This window comes from Perca fluviatilis, chromosome 20 (genome assembly GCF_010015445.1).
Source record: "Perca fluviatilis chromosome 20, GENO_Pfluv_1.0, whole genome shotgun sequence".
NCBI lineage: Eukaryota > Metazoa > Chordata > Actinopteri > Perciformes > Percidae > Perca > Perca fluviatilis.
Window position 1 is genome coordinate 5,524,658 of NC_053131.1, and position 21,133 is coordinate 5,545,790.

A 21,133-nucleotide genomic window follows, 5' to 3' on the forward strand; every position below is an offset into this window, starting at 1 on the left:
TTTTCTGTGGGTGTTTTTTATGGGAATGTGGATCTTTCAGATTCATTTCAGGAGTCCCTATTTTATCGTGGCATGCAGTGTGGGACTCGGTCTGGTCTTGGTCTTGACTTAGGTCTCAACCCCTCAAAGTCTTGGTCATGTCTCGGTCTAGATACACTCTGGTCTTGGTGATGAATTGGTCTCGGTTTAGGTAGTCTTGACTACAACACTACTTAGCACAGTTGTGTGCACACACTGTTAAACAAGGCTGTGACAAATTTTAATTGACATGGATAATATGGTCAAAAACATCTAGAAAATGGACTGACAACTGGAATGCTATAGCCCTAATGTGATTAGAGTGTTTCGTTAAAATTGTATATTCATTATATTTTAGGAGAACGTCTGCCAGGCCAAGGAGTCTCTGAGAGGCTACACGTGTGCTGTTCAACAAGCAGCACAGTTCCTGAGGGACATCGAGGTCTCTCTGCTGCCGCCACAGGGCTCTGCTGGACTCTGTTCTGGACGACTGGAGGAAACCCAGCAGGCTTTGGCCTCACTGCAGCAGCAGTTCCAGACCCATGTGGAGCGACTCCAGAGCCAAGTTACCCTGCACCCTTACCTGTGCCCCCAGAAGGTGGAGCAGCTCCAGGAGAAAATTCTCAGCCAGCTCCTGGTGAGGATGTCCACTCTTCAGGCAAAGGGACACATACGACTGGAGTGTCTCAGCAGGTAATAGGCTCACAGATGAAAGTCTGATTACTCAATCTTATCATAAGTCTTAAAGATGCCAGTTTGTACTTGTATGTGCAAAGAAAAAAACAAAAATGTATTTTTGTCCTACTTTGGTAGCCGCACAGACCACTCACCCCATGTGATTTTTTTGGTATACTAAAACTTTATCTTACAAACACTAATACTAATTATAACCTTCATGTAGGGCTGGGCAATATATCGATATTATATTGACATCGTATGAGGCTAGCTATCGTCTTAAATTTTGAATATCATAATAGGATACAAAGTGTTGTCTTTTTCTGGTTAAAAGGCTGCATTACAGTAATGTTATTTTCTGAACCTAACCAGACTGTTCTAGCTTGTCTATTATCTGCCTTTACCCACTTAGTCATTGTATCCACATTATTGATGATTATTAATCAGAACTCTTGTGTAAATATTTTGTGAAAGCACCAGATGTCAACCCTACAATATCGCCGCAATATCGACATCAATGTATTTGGTCAAAAGTATCATGATATTTGATTTTCTCCATATCGCCCAGCCCTACCTTCATGCATAACATATTACAGTAATTTAGCATTACTCAAAGACAAGTTTACAAAATGCTTTAAGGTATACTTTTCAAGAGTAAATAAGATAGTATATATGTTTTGTGAAGAGAATAAAATCTGCATGTAATAAAAACGGTGAGAAACCTTTAACAAACTGGGCCACAAAACACACATTATCTGGAAGAGACTCAAAGACCTACCATAGATATGTTGTCTTCGCTACAGTGTAGCAACTGCAGCTATTCAACTAGCTAAACTCTTCCTGAAAATGACGAGTTGAGTCGTAGTAAGCTTCTTAAGCTGTTTACTGTGGCTCTTTACATCTTGTCACAGACAGAAGAGTGAAAACTGTAACAAAACACAAGATACAAAATTGTTTAATCCTATGTAAATATATGTAAATAAAACGTCATCAAATGCCCTTTTACTGTAAATATGCATCTTAACATTTAAATAATAATTAAAACAATGAAATTATCAACTTAAGACATTGCCTCTGCAGCATTTACGATGTGGATTGCAATGGATGACGAAAGCATGTTGGCTGATTCTACCATTTTTCTCTAACCACTAACAGGAAACTAACCCCTGGAACTCCTTAGGCATGAAACCATTTCAAAATAAAAGCTCGTACAAAATAAAAGCCTATACAATATAATGCCTAAAAGGCAACACAATAGACATCCAGCCATTCTGTCCATTCAAATTTCTTTTTGCATGTGAGTTGAAGCAATATCTTCTTCTTGTTGGACATTAACAGATCAGAAATTCTGTCTTTCAGTTGCGCAGAACATCACAGAAAATACACCCAGTGCCAAGATGAGATCATCCAGAGTGTGAAGAGCGCAGAGAACAGCCTCTCCCAGTTCATCTGTCAAAAGGTCACCTGTCTCGCTGACTGCACTGACCAGCAAACCAAGCTCAGAGTACGTATCAGACTTCACTACTCGTATTATTCACCACTTTATGTTTTGAAGTAAAAGGTATCTCAGAAAGTAAGATCAGTAAAGCATTCAAGAAAAATTTAAAAAAAACTTTTGAAAAGAAAAGAAATTTTAATGGTGTTACAAGGCTAAGCTAACCTAGGCTTGTAGAACAAAGAAATACAGCTACTAAAGGCTAACTTAGCTCGTAACATAAAATATATTGTCTCCTATCCTGTGTGTGTGCATTTAACGTGAGAGTGAGACCAAAGCTGGCCTGGATGAGTGCATATCTTTCCCACTCCTAGAAGCGTTTGTGCTGTGTTAAACTGACTCACTCAGCCACTGTGTCATTCTGCGTTCTGAAGCCTGGCCTGCTAGCGTCGGTCATCTGGAGCTCCAGCCTGCTCAGGTGCTCCGAACAGCTCCAGGATCTCTCGTTGTCTTCTCCACGAGCACGCTCCTTGGTGTGTTAGTTCAGGTTTTAAAACAGGGGTGTCAAACTCATTTTCACTGGGAAAAGAGGAACACTCCAAGGGCCAGTTATGTAGTTTATTGACATGCTTTTGTTACTGCATGTCACTTTTTTTTAACATTTTGGTAGCTTTTTCCCTCATTTTTGTGGCTTTCTCAGACATTTGTCACCTTCTTGTAAATTTGCTGCTTTTCCGCACATTTATGGTGACATGAAGCCCTACAAAAGTCATCAAAAGAGTTCCTTCTGGGGGAATTTCTGAGTCTCAGAGTCGGTAAATCTGCCATATTCTGCTTTGAATGTCAGGTAATTGCAGTTTAAAAAACACATTCCTGTGTTCTTGGTTTGGCGCACAACTAGGTGGGCCAAAAATGTATTGTGAACCCAAATTTATATACGGGCCGGATCTAAATCTACAAGGGGCCGGATTTGGCCCGCGGGCCTTGAGTTTGACACGTGTTTTAAAAGGTATATTTACAAAAAGTTGTGTTGTGGGAAAACAAGAAAACGTCTCTTCAATCATAAACAGTCTTTCTCTTCAATAGTGTTTTCCGTGTGAAAGTGTGGCTTTTCAGCGTCAGCCTGCAGTGTGCTTGCTTCCTTCTTCCTCCTTCCAAAATCAATCTCAATTTGAATCCCCTCCACAAGTCTGCAGTACTGGGTTAAAACAGCGTTCACAAACGCCTCCCCCCCTCATTCGTCACGTACATTCACTGACAGACCTGTCGTAACAGATTGACTCTCTCGTGTGCAGGTTCTGTCTGAGGATCTTGAGTCCCTGCAGAGTCATCTGGCGGAGCTGAAGGAATGGTGCCCAGAGCAGAGCTGTCGTGGAGGCAGGGAGGCCGCCGTGGCTGCTGTCTGGAAACGCGTATCAAGACTACATCGCTGCACTCAACAGCTGACAGCTCGTAGTGAAAGGAGGATTGCAGAATGGAGCGAAATCACTAACAGTGTAAGTAACAGTACATTACAGTAAAATATCTGGGATGAAACGGCAGCAGAAATTGATTGAATGAATATTCAGTAAGAGCAGTGTGAAGTGAAGCTAGCGGTATGTGCTACCGTTGTCAATATAAAAGTGTGCTGGTAACTTTTTTTTTTGCTATAGTAATTAGCATGCATTAGCTTGGAGGCTTTTTTAGGTGAATGTCTTTGTCACTCTAAGGGCCCTATTTTAACGATCTGAAACGCAAGTATCAAACGCCAAATGCAAGTAGCTTTGTGGGCTACTTTTAAATGGCTCTTGTGCCGGACGCAAATCTATGGTCTGAAGTAGCTACATTACTCATAGGTGTGGTTTGGGCGTAACGTGCAATAAACCAATCAGAGCGTTCTCTCATATTACCTTTAAAAGCAGGCGCGCTTGTTCCATGGCGGATTGCTATAATAATGGCGGATTTTCTAGGCGCATGCTCTTAATACATCCATGGGCACACGCCAGGAACGGTTCACAGCTGAGGAGACCGACGTTTGCTATTGATTTTTCTTTTTGACAAAATGTAAATAAAGAAATGTCACAAAAACATACTTTCTGATGTTTGGGCTCACTCTCACTTAATCAAGAGGTTATGAATGCATGGTGATATTTTTGCAATATAGTCTAATTAGACCACTATAAACAATGCAGCTCTTCTGTCTCTCCTCTCCCGTGCTGCTGCTGGGGCATTTGGGTTAAGTGGCATCGGCACATGCAGTTCAACATCACATCTCCTTAAGTCCTCTAATATTTCCTCATTTATGTCACAGACATGAAAATCACTCACCTTTCGGCGAAATTCGCCGTTGTGAAACCAAAATAGGTGACCTACGTGAATCGTGTAGATTCGATGAGAAAATGTTTGAGGGGTTTATAAGTACTCGGGCCTGGTGCCCGATTTCTGCCGTATGACTATTTTAGAAAAATAAATAAATTAAAAAGTCCACATGGGATTTGTTTTAATGCGCTGGATTTAACCATACTGTCTATGGATTTAACCAATCATCGAACTTCCACCAACCAATGAAACGAGTTCTAGCCAGTCAGATGCAAAGTAGGGCGGGTCTTTGCCGAAATGTGAATGTACTAATTCGCTTTTTTGATGATGACCTGGCCAAAGTAGTACATTTTATGATTATGATTCATTGTAGGATTATGATATTATTGCAATATGTAAATCCACATTGACTCTTAATTTAACATGGTTGGAAGAAGTAAAAATTGATCCAAAACTTTTTAGTCTTTAAAAATTATGACTTTTATTATTGTGTAATTTCAGAAGGAATTTAACTGTTTTGCCAGTCAAATTAACTTTAATGAGTGCATATTGAAATATTACACTGTTGGTTGGCAAAAAATGCATCTCAAAATGCATCAGATTGATGCTTTAAAATCTGGAATATTTAAAATTTTCTTCCGGGGGAGCATGGCCCCGGACCCCCCTAAAGGGGTAATATCCTTCTCACCTTTTTCACCCCTGACCCATTTTCATGCCTGATGTCATCAACACATCCATGATTCATGGAAATATTGTGTAAAACAAGGTCATATTTTCCTTGTATTTCATGTATGGTTTGCAAAAATGGGAACTGCTGGGTCCGTGAGATGAGAGAAGCAAAGTGTATGCACACTCTTTTTTTTATAAAAGTAATTGTGTGTACATCCCACCTTCTGGCAGGTGCAGGACAAATGACAAGTACTTAAAGTGAAAAAAAATGTACGTCCGCAACACTGCTTTAAACTCCCATATTTAATATAAATGCAACGTTTCGACCCTACTGGGTCTTCTTCAGGCAAAAAAAAAAGTGTGCACACTCTACATGACGGCCAAGCATGTGCCCTTAAAATAGTATCTGAATAACGCAGCACTGACTTTAGACTAGCGCCACTGACTTTAGACTAGGTTTTTCCTGGTCAGTGGCGGTATTGTTTTCTGAAACTGCAAAATAGCACTAGGAAACGTTTCACTGGAACACGGCTCCTCTTTTTGCTGAACCACCCCCAGCAGCGCAAGTTCATTCCCTAATTTGTCTGTGGAGGGAAAAGTCCACTGTGCGTCGGGTGCAAAATAGGAATGATACATGCGTCGGTGTACAAAGTCAATTGCGCTGGGTGCAAGATAGGGCCCTAAATGTCCCACCTAAACCCATTCAAAAACCTAATATGCTATATAAAAGAAAAGGAGTAGTCAATTAACCAAATCTGATTTGACTAACAAAATTGTGAGTCGGGTGCAGCCCTATTAATTCCACGTTAAACTAAACTAAAATACCATTTTATGTTGTAAATGCCAATACATATTTATTTTACAGGAATTTTTGGCGCCCCCCAAAGAGGTTTTAGCCAGCCCCAAAGGACCGCCAGTGCTAAAATGATGAGAATTGACAGAAAAAATTGCAATTCAAATCCTCTCCAAATGTGTTAAATAACAATTTTTCAACTGTTGAACAAGCAAAACATAAACTTGAATGGGAGCGATAATCTCAGTTTTAACGGTAGTATTGATATATTAATATTATTTTTTTAAGCAATGTTAAAGGTCCAATATGTAATATATTTACTGTAATAAATCCATAAATGATGTCAACAGATATTAAAGGACAATTCCGGCGCAAAACGAACCTAGGGGTTATTAACTGATGAACTAACTGATGTTATTGACTGAAATATAGATTATAAAGACAGTCGCGTTCATGTTTAATTGCGGGAGCCATCTTGGAAACCAGTCATGACTAGTCGAATGCCGTGCAACGTGGAATCTCCATAGACAGTATGGGAATCTCAGACTCATTTGCACGGCGCTCGTTTTTCGACTAGTCATGACTGGTTTCCAAGATGGCTCCCGCAAGTAAACATGAACGTGACTGTCTTTATAATCTATATTTTTAATAAACTATCTGTACACTTACAATGTTGTCAATGCTTCGGTTCACATTTAGGGACCCTCATTATGTTAGTGTTATGGTGTGGTGATATTTCGAGCCTTTTTAGTGGTATTAAATAAGGATTTAATTTGAGTGTCCCCATGCCCCAAATACTAGCATTGTAAGCTAACCAGCGGTCCGCAGTAGCCTCGTCAAAGCTCCAAACTCATTCGATTAGCATGAAAACATGTCCCAGAGAGCGACAGAGTAGGTACACATCAGTTAATAACCCATAGGTTCGTTTTGCGCCGGAATTGTCCTTTAAGGAAACATGCTAAGTTGAAATACTATCTTTTCTGACAACAATGATAATGCCAGTATTTTCTCCTCTAGAAATTTTCGTTCTCTGACGGAATTTGTGTTTGTGTTTTGGCCTGTGGGTTGTTATCAACTACCCAGTTTGACAGCCAGTCCGGGTTGCCAGATGTACCTGTAAAAACGTAAACCCAGCGCGCTGCAGGTGTAATGTTAGCTAGTCAAATTTTCTTCGGTCTCCCAAGCAGATGTAATTTAGAGTCGTCATTGAGTAACAAAACAATCAGGTCAGTAGGAATAACGTGAACGTGTTATAAGGAGTAGGAATGACTTTAGAGACGTATCTCTTCTGATGCATCCAATATGTCCTATGGCATATGTTGAAGTGGATCTGCTGGTGATTTGGTTTCTTGGAACAGTGGGAAATGTTGTCCCAAACTGTCTCCCAATTAATTACATTCCCCTCTGGGCTCAGCTCTCGCTCCCATTTCTTTACTATTGGATAACTGGTCTAGAGTATAAATATCTCTGTCACTCCATGGTTGCAAACAAAAGGTTTGTTACCAGACATTAAGTATATGTTGTGCCAAATTGGGGTTAGGGGCTCCTCCACCTGTTTAAAGTTGGTCAATGTGTTGGTGATAATAGGGCCATAGGCTAGCATACACTTTTTTGGACACACACCTGCAAAGGCAAGGTCTTGCAATTTTAAACTTCCAGTGAGGTTTTTTTCAATTTCTCTCCATGGAATTGTAGATGAGGGGTCTATCCACACTCTGAGGGCCCGTAGCTCCAAGGCTCTGTGGTACACGTTAAGGTTGGGGAAGGCCAGGCCTCTCGTGTCCAGATATACTGCCGGATTACGGTATCAAGTTTCTTCCAGAAATTTATCGGTGGGGGTAGGGGGATCATTGTACTTAAGAAATTCACACGAGGAACTATGTTCATTTTAACAACAGCAATCCTGGACCGTAGCGATGCCGGTAGCGCAGACCAATTAGCCAGATCCCTTTGAACACTACTTAGTATAGTTTCATAGTTGTCCTGGACAACTCGCTGTAGCGATGCGTGAATGGTGATGCTCAAATATGTAATTTTGCTTTGAGTTGGAATTGTATCACTAATAGCTGATGTCACCTGTTTGTTGTTCAACCTATTAGATTTATTCCAATTGATTTTATAGCCGGAGATTGAGCCAAATTTGTTACAGATCTTAACAGAGTCCTCAAGGTCAGATATGTACAGCAAAATATCATCTGCAAATAACGATATTGAATTGTTATTGGATTTAATCTGGACATTACATATTTTATTTTGCCTTATGGCCTGGGCTAACGGTTCAAGAGAGATCGCAAATAGCATGGGAGATAGCGGGAATCCCTGTTTGCGATCCCCGCGCGATGGGGAATGGCTGTGAATGCAGTCCATTGGTTGAGACTATGGTCGTGGGATTTGCATATAGAGTAAGTACCATGTCAATGAATTTGGCTCCCAAACCAAGCCTCTCCATTACTTGCCAAAAGTAGTTCCACTCTAGGCGGTCAAAAGCCTTTTCCGCGTCCAGTGAATGCAATAACTATTTTAAACACTAGAGGTCAGTATTACATATTGCACCTTTAATTGGGGTTACATTAATTGGGGGCATTTTTCTTTATCAAATTGTCGGTTATAGGTATTGTCAAATTGTATTGTCAAATAGGGTAACACACTCAGTACTCATTACTGTCGTGTGTAGTCACCCCCTCAAATGCAGATTCTGAGTTAGGAAAAAAAAACAGTTTTACATTACTTGTTTACTGTTATTACTGCTTGACCATATTACTAAGAATAATTATTTAATTACTAAGACTCTTCCTCTGCTCTCAGGTGGAGAAGGCCTCGGCTCTCTTGCAACAGGTGGAGGCAGAGCTCCCTGATGGCTCCCGGGTGAAGGCCTCCACCGAGGACCTGCAGGACCTGCTGCAGTCCTGGGAACAGTACCAGGACAGACTGGACTGCGAACATCGAGCCCTGTCGGCACTGGAACTGCGCACTGCCAGGCTGCTGGGTGTCCCTGCCCACCTGGAGCAGGCTCCGCCCACTCCGCTCTGTCAGCAGCTGCAGGCCATACAGGCTCGATACGGCAGGTAAGGTGCTGTTTGAGGTGCACTTCATAACTTAATTTACATTACTGTGGCTGAAGACTTCTGGTAAACATCTAGTCCAGTTCTAAATCCTTTGACCCTTATATTTATATAGAGGATAATTTCCATCAAGTGTACATTTCCTGCCTTTAAGTCTCATGTAAACAACAGTCGATGCAGATACTTTTCCTACAAACATTCCATCGCACTGTTTTTGTAAATTACCTCAATTACCCATAAGCCCTGCTACACCTGAATAAGCAATCAGAGGAAAGTTGGTTGGCCATAGCCTACAGTGCTTCTGAGGTTGGGCAGTATTTAAATATATTTACATTGACAGTACTTAAACTGCCATTAGGCTCAGTGTTTTGAATGTATTGCTAGATTTTATTCTTAATACAAACTTTCACTTTCACTAATTTAAGGTAGGAGGCTTTAAAGTTGTAAATCTAATTGTTTGAATCGTTGGACGTATGTGTTTGTGTGTTTTCCCAGTGTGAAGCAGAGAAGCAGGGAGGGTTTGAAGGCAGCCAGGATGGAGCTGGAGGAGAGAGAAAAGGTCCGGGTGGAGCTGCAGGCCATCCGTGTTTGGCTGGAGGCTGCAGATGGTCTTCTGTCAGAGATGGAGCAGAGCAGCAGCACGGAGGAGCTTCAGGTAGGACACTCCTCTGTTTACAGAATACCAGAGGTGCAGCTACACTACTACTAAGTTTGGGGTCACTTAGAAATTTCCATTCCACTCCATTACAGACAGAGTACCAGCTGAGATCAGTTGCATTGTTTTTTTAATCAGGGCAGCAGTTTTCAGATTACATTATGTGCTTACATAATTGCAAAAGGGTTCTTGACTGTTGTAGAAAGAAGTGGCTGATCTTCAATGCAATATCTAAATTGCAGCAATCATTCATCCAATGTTCCAAAGGCACATTCAGTTTACTAATCTGATATCATTTTAAAAAGCTAACTGAGAAAACATTGGAGAACCCTTTTGCAATTATATAAGCACATAATGTAATCTGAAAACTGCTGCCCTGGTTAAAAAACAATGCAACTGATCTCAGCTGGTATTCTGTCTATAATGGAGTGGAATGAAAATTTCTAAGTGACCTCAAAGATTTGACTGGTAGTGTATTTTTAAAAACATTTTGCAGTGGTTTGCAAACTATTTCTGGTTGAACATTAAGTATACTTTGAGATGCTTTTGCGCTCACTTGGTAGGTGTATTCATACATTCAATACAACTCAAATCACTGTTGTTTCTCTCTGAGAATCACTTCACAAGGACCCACAGAACATTGCAAGAGGATTTTCAATCTACCTTATTTTCCATATATAACTTGCTTTGTTTTGGCAAGGCTTTATGTGACTTTTGACTTGAAAAACAAGTCTCACGAGTATTGTTTGTACCAGTTGTCAGATGTCACAGTGACCTTACTGCTTTATGCAAATGTGGTTTAAAATGAATTGACTGGCTATATGGAAAGCAGTTCTCCATATACGTAGACAGATAACTTACAGTATTTTTTCTATCTTGGAAAAGGACACAGGATGTGATTTACAGAGCAGATATGTATTCTATGGCAGAAAAAAAACTAACATTTAATTGAATTTCTGTAAGACTTAAAATGTAAGCATTTCTCAATAAGCAAGCAGCCCCCCCCAGGACTCTTGTGATGTACGGTCATCTCAACAGCACATCACAGTGGTCTCAGAGTTGGAGTGTGTCCCTCCCTGCAGCCAATAGCCAGTGGCATGTAAATAACGAGTCTCTAATGAGAGACGACCGTTTCATTGTCTGAACTGAAAACACAATGATGCATTTGTACACACTCTAACAGCATTATACTGCCCTAAAAAGGCAAAGTGCAGTAACTACGCCAACATTGAAACTGAGAAAAATGGCTTCAAAGTTTTCATACAGGCCAGCCAAACATGTTGTAAGTACAATACTGTTGATACTTTTATGTAATACCTTACAGGAAGGAAAATATTATACATAAAAAAAAGACCATTGATATGACCTTTGACCCTAAAAATGTAGATACTGCACTCTGCCTTTGTCTAACCTCAAGCAACTAAAACCCTATTACAAAAGCAGAGTGCAGTATCTACAATGGAAATGTGTTAATCCAACTTTATTTTTTCATTCCTTATACCTTTTAATTTGTTTTAATTGGTTTTATGTTTTGTGCATGGATGTTTATAGGTTGAGTGTTGAAAATGCTTGGTAGTAACCTTCATCCAGTGCATTCAAGAATAGTATTTTGTCGTAATGTCCCTGTCACATCAATCTTAAATGATTAAATTGTCATTCTCATTATTTTCCCCAAAACATCCTTATAATTTTTACACACAATCAAAATGCTGGTATTTTGGTTTGTGGATTTTTATTTTAATTGAAAATTAATTAATTAAATACCAAGGTTACTTATAAAACGGCACTTAAAAATTCATATACATTTAACAAAAAGCAGTCTGTGACATAAAAAAAGATGTTTTACTCTGACAACTGAAAAATAGATATTTAATCTTTAATCTCTCAAATTATTATTGAGAACGTAGCCTATCTCCATATATATAAAAAAAAATACTCATTATAAACAGACGCGGCCTTACCTATGTTTCACCCGTTTCAATTGAAACAGGCCCCGCCCTCCAAGGGGGGCCCCAACAGACCAGCAAAATCCCATTCATTTTCTCCGTAGGATATTGATTTTCAGCCATAATGTCTAAACCATCCAAGGTAGATTGACCACGAGCTACGAGGTTGCGAAACAAACGTTTCTGCTCCTATAAAAGCCACAAGGTATGAAATCAACCTTTTTATTTGCGATCTTCTGGAGAAATACTACACTACCCACATTTTCAACAACAACACTGACGTCTCTGATTGGTCAAACTCGCGGTTACCATGGCGACGTTTACCGCCCCAGTGAACGGCTTAAGCGTTCCGAAGTATAATACTGGTAGTTTTTTTGTTTATACCTTTGCCTTTTTGCCGTTAGGTTAAAATGTTATTTTGAAGAAAAGAATTTTAAGAGGAAATAAAACGTACATATGCCAGTGGTGCTGAAAAACGAAAGATATCGGACAACAAAAGAAAAGCTTTATTCAGTCTACCAAAAGTGACCTCTTTCTTTGGTCCAGCATCTGTAACCCTACCAGCGACAGCAGCGGCCGAACCCCCGTCACAGGATGCTAGCCAAAATACAGATTATCCGTCTTCAACTGAAACTGCTGGCAGTAATGATGACCAAACATTGTTTGTAGAACAAGAACATGACGATCAAGATCCTACCGCTGAGACAGGTGAGGGAGATGCCAGGGAGAAAGCCCCGTTTACAGAGACAGACCCGGGGTGCTGGCCATAGCCGATGACCAATGAATCGATATTGTTAGCAGTCCCGTTCAGATAGAGGAGTTTAACTTCACACAAAGCCAATCACACCGCCGTTTTACCAAGGACAGATATTTCATGAAGATGAAAAATGGAGAAAATATACGCAGGTCATGGTTAGTGTAGGCTACTCAAAATCATCCGATTCAGTCTTCTGTTTCTGCTGTACCTTATTTGGCAAGCGGACAAGTAGTCTCACTCACAGAGGTTTCAGAATGTGGGAACGACTCACTCTTACACTCCATGATCATGAAAAATCTAATACACACCATGCCAATATGGACAGCTGGCGCGAGCTGGAGAAGCGTGTAAAAACGCACGGTACCATTGACAATACACCCTCAAAAAAAGCTGCGCAAATATAGAAAAAACCCTCGGCGATGTGGATGCTGAGGACCTTGTGCGCCAGATCTCGGCTGCTATTACTGCCGTGCCAGCAAAAGAAACTACTGGCCTGCAGATTCTGAGCTACATTTACAGAAACAGTTTAGTTGAACTGTATCCAAACCTCAGCATCGCTCTCCGACTCATGATGATAGTGCCTGTGACTGTAGCGAGCGGAGAGAGGAGTTTCTCTCGCTTGAAGCTAATAAAAACACAGTCGCTTGTTTTAAGTCTTCTGCAACACAGAATGATGTTCATTTTTTAAATTATGGTCTCGTTGATTTTAAAATCAGTGATAAAGCACACCTGAGGTCAAGAATGCTCCAAGAGGCTCAACTCTCGCTCAGATTTCAATTGAGCACGAGGTGACAAAATCGCTGGACAAAGATGAACTTATCAGGGCATTCTCAGCACTCAAACACAGAAGGGTGGATTTCTAAAAATGGCTCAGGTGAAATCATTATTTATGATAAGTTCGGTTCAGTGTCAGTCAGACACTTTTTGCTTTTGTTAAATAATTCAAGTTGAGGGGATGTTTAAGCTGTTTTTTTTTTTTTAAGTCAGCCCAGACAGCTGAAAATATAGGCCTACTGCGCAAATCAATTAAGCTGAAAGTGCACGTAATAAAATAATATACCATTTATGCAAACCAACAGGAATCCTTGCTTTTTCTGCTCTATTTATGTTTATGTTTTATGTGGGTAGGGCCCCATATTAGTTATTGAAACGGGCCCCCAGATGCTTAAGGCCGCCGCTGATTATAAAATGAAATGACACTAGTGTAACCGAGCGTTTTTTTCTTATATTGTCTCACTGTTTGGGCTCTAAAATAAAGACACAAAGACGGCACGTCAACCACTGACAACGGTCAGAAAAAACAATGCTTTTTCCACTTCCCTTTTCCCGTCAAAATAAAAGCTCTATGTTTACAACTTCATCTTAAGCTTCAACTGAGAGATTACCCAATAAAATACATTAGAATAGCATAAGAAATGAAGACAACAAGAAACAAAACAGTTATGACAGCGTTTCCAGAGTGGATAGATGCTAACGTTACTGCCTTCAAGGGGAGCAGGTAAGCTAAAATGGTATGCTAGCGGCTCGCTAGCTAGTAATGGCAATTTATTGATTTAGGTGTTATTTGCCAGGTTAGGTGTTCATATTTTACCATGTTCCTTACCGCTGTCTGGATAGTTGCGTTTCAAAGCTAGAGACACCATAAGTTTTCCTCGGGATTGTGCCATGTTTCTCTGGATTAATGATGATATATGTTGTTGGCTTGTTGGTGGTCTGTGTCACAGTGTCAACTCGCACTTGAATGTGGCTACAGAGGCAGACCGCAGTATCTACCGCGTCAAAGCCGGGTAAACAAAGGCAGAACGCAGTATCTTCCCTTACTACGGTTTGCCTTGGTACTAGCTTGGATTTTGTAGTTACTGCAAATTTGACATAGTGATTTCTCTGAAATGGGATACAGTTGAACCAGGAGATTTTGTCACAAGATGTAGGAGATGTTACAAAGCCCATTTCCAATGTAAACTCAATTTTGACCAAATATGTAGTTACTGCGTTTTGGCTTTGTACGGCAGTATAGTTCTCTGCTATTTTTATAAAGAGCACATGAATGTATTAACATTCAGCGGGAAAAATCTCCAGCCCAAAGACATCTCAACAGCTACACATTGAAAATTATGCATTTTAAACATTATGACCAGTCTAATTACCATTGCATACAGTGGGTTGTGTGGCGTAGTGGCCTCGAATGACGTCCAAAAGCGCTTGTCTTTTACTGTGAATTGTTTATTGCTCAATATGCTGTTGTATGTTGTGTACATTTCTCAAATATAAGCTGTAAATCATTTACTGTAAATAATGTAAATAGCTAGTTTTAGCCACACTATACTGTTTTTAAACTAGACAACATGAATTGCTTATTAAAGTGTCTAAAGAAACATTTCACAACAGGTAGTCTTAGTTTTAATACAGTTATTGGGCCCTATCTTGCACTCAGCGCAATTGTCTTTGTACACTGACGCATGTATCATTCCTATTTTGCACCCGACGCACAGCGGACTTTTCCCTCCACAGACGCACGTCGGTAAACTAGGGAATGTATTTGCGCTCCAGGGGGGCGGTTCAGCGAAAAGAGGAGGCGTGTTCCGGCGCAAACGTTACGTGGTCCTATTTTGCGGTTTCAGAAAACAATTCCGCCACTGACCAGGAAAAACCTGGTCTAAAGTCAGTGGCGCTAGTCTAAAGTCAGTAGCGCGTTATTCAGATGCTATTTTAGGGGCGCATGCTTGGCCATAATGTAGCGTGTGCACAACGCGCATACACTTCTCTCATCTACAGCAGTTCCCATTTTTGAAAACCATACATAATTACAAAGAAAAATATTACTGAAAATGCGCTTCGGGTGTTTGGATAGGTCAGGAGGCACTTTACAAAAGTCCTCAAAAAGTCCCAGCATTCTTTGTGGATTGTTGTGTTTTACACAACATTTCCATGAATCATGGATGTGTTGATGACATAAATGAGGAAATATTAGAGGACTTAAGGAGACGTGATGTTGAACTACGGTGGGATTAGACACTCCGGCGGAATCTGGTGAATCTGGAGTAATGCGCGATGCGCTCCTGGTGGAGCGGGTGGACGGAGATGGAGTTGGGGTAGGAGGAAGGGGCACAACAGGTGCAGTTGGTGCGTTTGGAGGCCCACGCTCCATGGCTGCAGCAATCCTCTCCAGACTTGAGGAGATGCGCCCGAGAGGCCGCAGCAACATCGCCACCCGGCCAAGACGGGCATTTATTACTTTGCCGCATCCCGGACAGCTCCCGCTGGCGTGCGCCAGGCAAATCCGCCGTCATAATAGCAATCCGCCATGGAACAAGCGCGCCTGCTCTTAAAGGGAATGTGAGATGACGCTCTGATTGGTTATTTTCACGTTACGCCCAAACCACACCTAGCTACTTCAGACCAACCCATTTAAGATTTGCGTCGGGCGCAAGAGTCATTTATCCCGCCGGTATCATAGCAACAGCGCCCGAGATCCGCCCACAAAGCTACTTGCGTTTGGCATTTCATACTTGCGTTTCAGATCGTTAAAATAGGGCCCATTGTGTTAATGAAGCTCATAAAGCTCAACTGGTAGCTAGCTTACAAAGACTAAGTAAATGACAAGTTGTTCATAGGTGTTGGTCTATTAAAAAAAAAGGCTATTAAAAACAATCTAATTTATTAATTTACAAGGCTCCTCCTCTAAAGCTTTTCAAAGTTATGAAAAAAAAGCAGAGAGAAAGAGGCTGTTGACTGCGGTGTAAGTGTCCAGTAAATGCGTCTGAATCTAACCGTTGGCTTGGCCTCAGGTTTGGACGCTGTTGCTGTTCGCTTCTATGAACCCACCAACTCGCAGAATCAATCTGCCCTTTGTTCCCAAACCTGAGCAGAGGCCAACATCTCCCTGTGCGCACGCACACACACACACACACACACACACACACACACACACACACACACACACACACACACACACACACACACAAACACACACACTTCCCTTCCCCTTTGCAGAAGGTCTGTGTTGATGAAAGAGCCCCCCCATCACTCCCCTCACCCCCCTCCTCTTGTACCAGACACCTTTTGTTCAGTGTTGTAAGTGGATCTTCCAGGTGGCCTTTGTAGCCAAGTCATTCCATGGACACACACACACACACACACACACACACACACACACACACACACACACACACACACACACACTTCTAGTACTTGTGAGGACACTCGTGGCCATAATAAATTCTCTAGGCCCTAACCACAATGCAAACCTAATTGTAACCATATCTAAACCCTCAAATAGTCCTTTCAAGAAGTGAGGACCTCAGTTACAAAAATGTCCTCATCTACCTATAATCCACAGACTTTCCTAAAACGTCCTTCCTTTACCAAATTGTAAGACTTTCCTAAAAATCTCCTTATTTTTCTAAAAGTTCTCACGTTAACTATATGTACATGCTTTCCTAAAATGTTGCCAGTTTCTTACAATCTACAGATTTCTTAAAGCATCATCATTTTTCTAAAATGTACAGACTTTCCTAAAATGTCCCTACTTTTTCATTTCTTAAAATACTAATTAGTCCTCACAAACAGACATACATGAACAAACACATACTCATGCATACACACGTTGCACTCACCGTGCCCCACTCTCTTATGCAAAACTGTCTCCCTATACCCTCTCTTCCTCCCATCTTTTGTAACACACACACACACGCATGCACGCTTGCTTGCTCACTCAGTTTCCCGTAGTGATAACAAGATGCACCTCCCTCTTCAGCAGACCATCGGACGCATTCAGATCCAGGTAGTCTCCTCTGTATTATCTTGCACATTTGGATTTTCTTATCATCTTATTTAATGTCGGCTGGTATTGTAAAGAAGAATCTTGTTTAACTGAAAAGAGTTCACTTTAACTATTGGGGAATTAAAGGACTTTGAAGAGGCTCTGTGTGATGAAAGCAGCCCAGGAGAGAGGAAGGAGAGAGGGAGAGAGAGAGAGAGAGAATGAGAGAGAGAATGAGCTTTTTTGGTGAGAGATGTAGATAAGATCAATGTCTGTGTCCTTTTGTTTCAAAATACTGCAAGATTTTCACTATTTGACTGAAAAATGACACCCTTCCTCACTGTTGCTAATGTTAAAGCTTGTAGAAGCTTTGAGGGTTCAAACTGACTGCAACCATCTGCTTACAAGTGTTTTTTTAAGTAAGTGTTGGCTTTCACTAAGCTGATTTTTGGCACCTTGCAAAATGTCACAAAGAAAATCAATAAATATTGAGAAGTTTTTATTATCGCTGTGGATCACAAAGCTTTATCAGCCTTTCAGTTTCCTCTTTCAGACATAGACTTAATAATTTTCCTTAGTTGGTTTTCTGTGTCCTGTTCATTTACACAACTCTTCTCTTTCTGGTTTTAGGAGGTTCACAGCGAGCTGTGTAACCAGAAGGCTTTACTGCAGCGCATCATGGAGAGCCTGAAGATGAAGTACTCAGACATGTACACTCTGGTCCCGGTGGAGATCGACAGCCAGCTGCAGGAGGTCACACACTCACTGCAGCAAGTAGAAGTTAAGGTACACAAGACTTTGATTTTAACATAGCTGATGTGAAGTGCAATAATTAATTTGGGTTTTTAGCAATGAGCACAACACAATAAATCACAAAAAAACACAAAGTGGAAAAGTAGGGTTAAAGAATCTTGTTACCGTAATACAGGGAGGGGTGTTATACATTGGAATTTCTGCAAAATAATATAAGATTGCCTTTATTGTCATTGTACATGGTAACATACAACAACATTTTGGAGAGCTGTTCAGTGAAAGACAGTTTCTTTTTTTTTTATGATCAATTTTTTATTTATTTTTTCATTTTAAACAACAACAGAACAGACAAACACACTTGAACAAGAACAACCACCCTCTCCCACCCCCCACCCTCCGCGGTCTCGAGGAAAAGAAAGAAGAAACAAACAAATCTAAAACATAAACAGAAATCAAACCTTGCCTAGTCGCCCTCCTCTACTTCTTGTGATGCTGAGGTCATTAGGACTGATACCTGTGCTGCTGCACCTTTCCATAGGTCTTTAGTAGATGACTTGGCTTTGTTAATCCTTGCTGTAGAGAGCTCAAGCATAACTATGTCCAGAAAATATGCCAACCACTGTTTTATACAAAGCGAGTGGGGGGGAGCCAGCGTTGAGCTATAATTTTCTTGGTTGCGGTTGAGCCGGCTAACCAAACTTTCTTTTGTCTCCCAAGCAGATGTAATTTAGAGTCGTCATTAAGTAACAAAACAATCGGTTCAGTAGGAATCCAACATCCTATCACATCAGATATTATTGATGTTGTTTTATTCCAAAACTCAGGCACCTGTTCACACTCCCAGACCAGACTGATCTCATTAAGTGGCGTATGTATGACACGGCAATTCGTATGCCATTTTGGCGTGTTATCTAGACGCACAGTCGATTTTTAGCGCGTTTAACAACACAAATTGGCCGCCATTGACCTACGTTGAGAGTGAATTTCTGCCATAGCGAGTAGTATAAAGGATCATGGGATTGTGCAAGGACATAGGTTTGGGTGGCGGATGGGTAAAACACAGGACTTTCACCTGGGAGAGCCGGGTTTGTTTCTTGCGTGTGGTGATTTTTCAGCCTTTTTTTTTTTTTTTTTTTTTAAGCCTTCCCCAATGTTTTTTTGCTAAACCCAACCGTTTATTGTTTTCCTAAGCGTGTTTTTGTTGTTATCTTCCATGTTTTTGTCACTGTTTTGTTACTAAAGCCTTTCCCTGTGTTCTTTTCCTGAACCCAACCATTTTTTATTTTTTTTAACAGGCGTGTGACGTTCGCGATAGTACGTCGCGTTCTCGCGATAGTACGTCGCGTTCTCGCGACGTTCTCGCGACGTCACGAAACGTGGCGATGCCACGTGGTGGGTATGTTTACATCTGCTGTATACAGCATAGACATACACGTGGATAGCTGAAAATGCGTACAGATAACACGCCATTTGGCTTTAGGAAAGTGGCGTGTATGTTTAAGCAGTCATGATGCCATGTTGCCCAGACCATGTGCAGGAAAGTTCCAGTTTGTTCAGGTTGGCAGAACATGCAATAGGGAGTAGGAATGCCTTTGGAGACGTATCTCTTCTGAGATGTCCAATATGTCCTATGGCATATGTTGAAGTGGATCTGCTGGTGATTTGGGTTCTTGGAACAGTGGGAAATGTTGTTCCAAACTGTCTCCCAATTAATTACATTTCCCTCCGGGCTCAGCTCTCGCTCCCATTTCTTTACTATTGGGAGTTCTCCTACGGATACTTGCATCAGTTTAGCATAAATCCTGGACACTAATCCTCTCGCAGGAAAATCAACAAGCCATTTAATGATTGGGTGGGTCTCAAGACTGTTTCCCCATGGTACTCCATAACATTTTAGGGCTGATCTTAAGCGAAGATAAAGGAAGAAGGATGTCCTAGGGACCTCAAAGCTAGCTCTCAGGTCCTCAAAGCTCAACATACCTTTCTCATTGAATAACTGGTCTAGAGTATAAATACCTCTGTCACTCCACTGGTTACAAACAAAAGGTTTGTTACCAGACATTAAGTGTATGTTGTGCCAAATTGGGGTGCTCAAATGCCACTTATTGGTGTAGCGTATTTGCACCTCCACTTGTTTAAAGTTGGTCAATGTGTTGGTTATAATAGGGTCATAGGCTAGCGTAAACTTTTTTGGACACACACCTGCAAAGGCGAAGTCTTGCAGTCTTGCAGTCTTAGACTTACAGTGAGGTTTTGCTCTATTTCTCTCCATGGGACTGTAAATGAGGGGTCTATCCACACTCTGAGGGCCTGTAGCTGAAAGGCTCTATGGTACACTTTAAGGTTAGGGAGGGCCAGGCCTCCAGTGTTCGTGGTACGTTGCAAGGTAGAGTATTTTAGCCTAGGTTGTTTACTATTCCAAATATACTGCCGGATTACGGTATCAAGTTTCTTCCAGAAATGTATTGGTGGGGGTAAGGGGATCATTGTACTTAAAAAGTACACACAGGAACTATGTTCATTTTAACAACAGCAATCCTGGACCGTAGTGATGCCGGCAGCGCCAGATTGGCCAGATCTCTTTGAACACTACTTAGTATAGTTTCATAGTTGTCCTGGACAACTCGCTGTAGCTTAATGGTGATGCCCAAATATGTAATTTTGCTTTGGGTTGGTATTGTATCACTGATAGCTGATGTCACCTGTTTGTTGTTCAACAGGAGCAGTTTAGATTTATTCCAATTGATTTTATAGCCGGAGATTGAGCCAAATTCGTTCAAGATTTTAACAGAGTCCTCAAGGTCAGATATGTACAGTAAAATATCATCTGCAATAGGGTTGTGCCGATGGACGATATCATCGTCCATGGTGATGGCTGGCCGACATCACGATGGAGAGCCACCATCGTGATGCCATGCCCCCACCGGTCAAACACACTAATCCTAGTCGCGGACGCTGGACGGGAAATTGACAAGTGCGTCGGTCTTAAACTAGCAAAGACACAAAGACAAGACATAGGGCTCCTTAAGTGGAAGCTACTTTTTCCCCCTTTACGTGCAACCTATTTGTGAAAAAGACCATCGCTTTGAGCAGACTGGATTGGCTGTAGTGATACATTCTCTCTCTCCCCCTGTCAGTTATAGCTTGCTCTACCGTCTAGTAACGTTGGACACATAGTTGGGTCATCTATAGCAGTTCTGTGACCGTGGAGAGGAAAGGTTTGTTTCTCACTGTATTTGTCATCTGAACTGCTATAGATGACCCAACTAACAGCGGTCTCGAGTGAGAGAGAAAAAAGCGTTAACGTGGA

At 41.2% G+C, this 21,133-nt stretch overlaps 1 protein-coding gene across 1 annotated transcript in view; it reads left to right on the forward strand.

Annotated features, from left to right (window-relative positions):
* Positions 1-21,133, forward strand: part of LOC120548886 — a 193,550-nt gene that overhangs the window by 147,660 nt on the left and 24,757 nt on the right. Inside the window, exons 60-65 of the mRNA XM_039785398.1 lie at positions 377-711; positions 2,053-2,197; positions 3,424-3,624; positions 8,694-8,953; positions 9,446-9,605; positions 17,701-17,856. Coding sequence (XP_039641332.1) covers positions 377-711; positions 2,053-2,197; positions 3,424-3,624; positions 8,694-8,953; positions 9,446-9,605; positions 17,701-17,856 — 1,257 coding nt within the window. The remainder of the gene's footprint in view (positions 1-376; positions 712-2,052; positions 2,198-3,423; positions 3,625-8,693; positions 8,954-9,445; positions 9,606-17,700; positions 17,857-21,133) is intronic.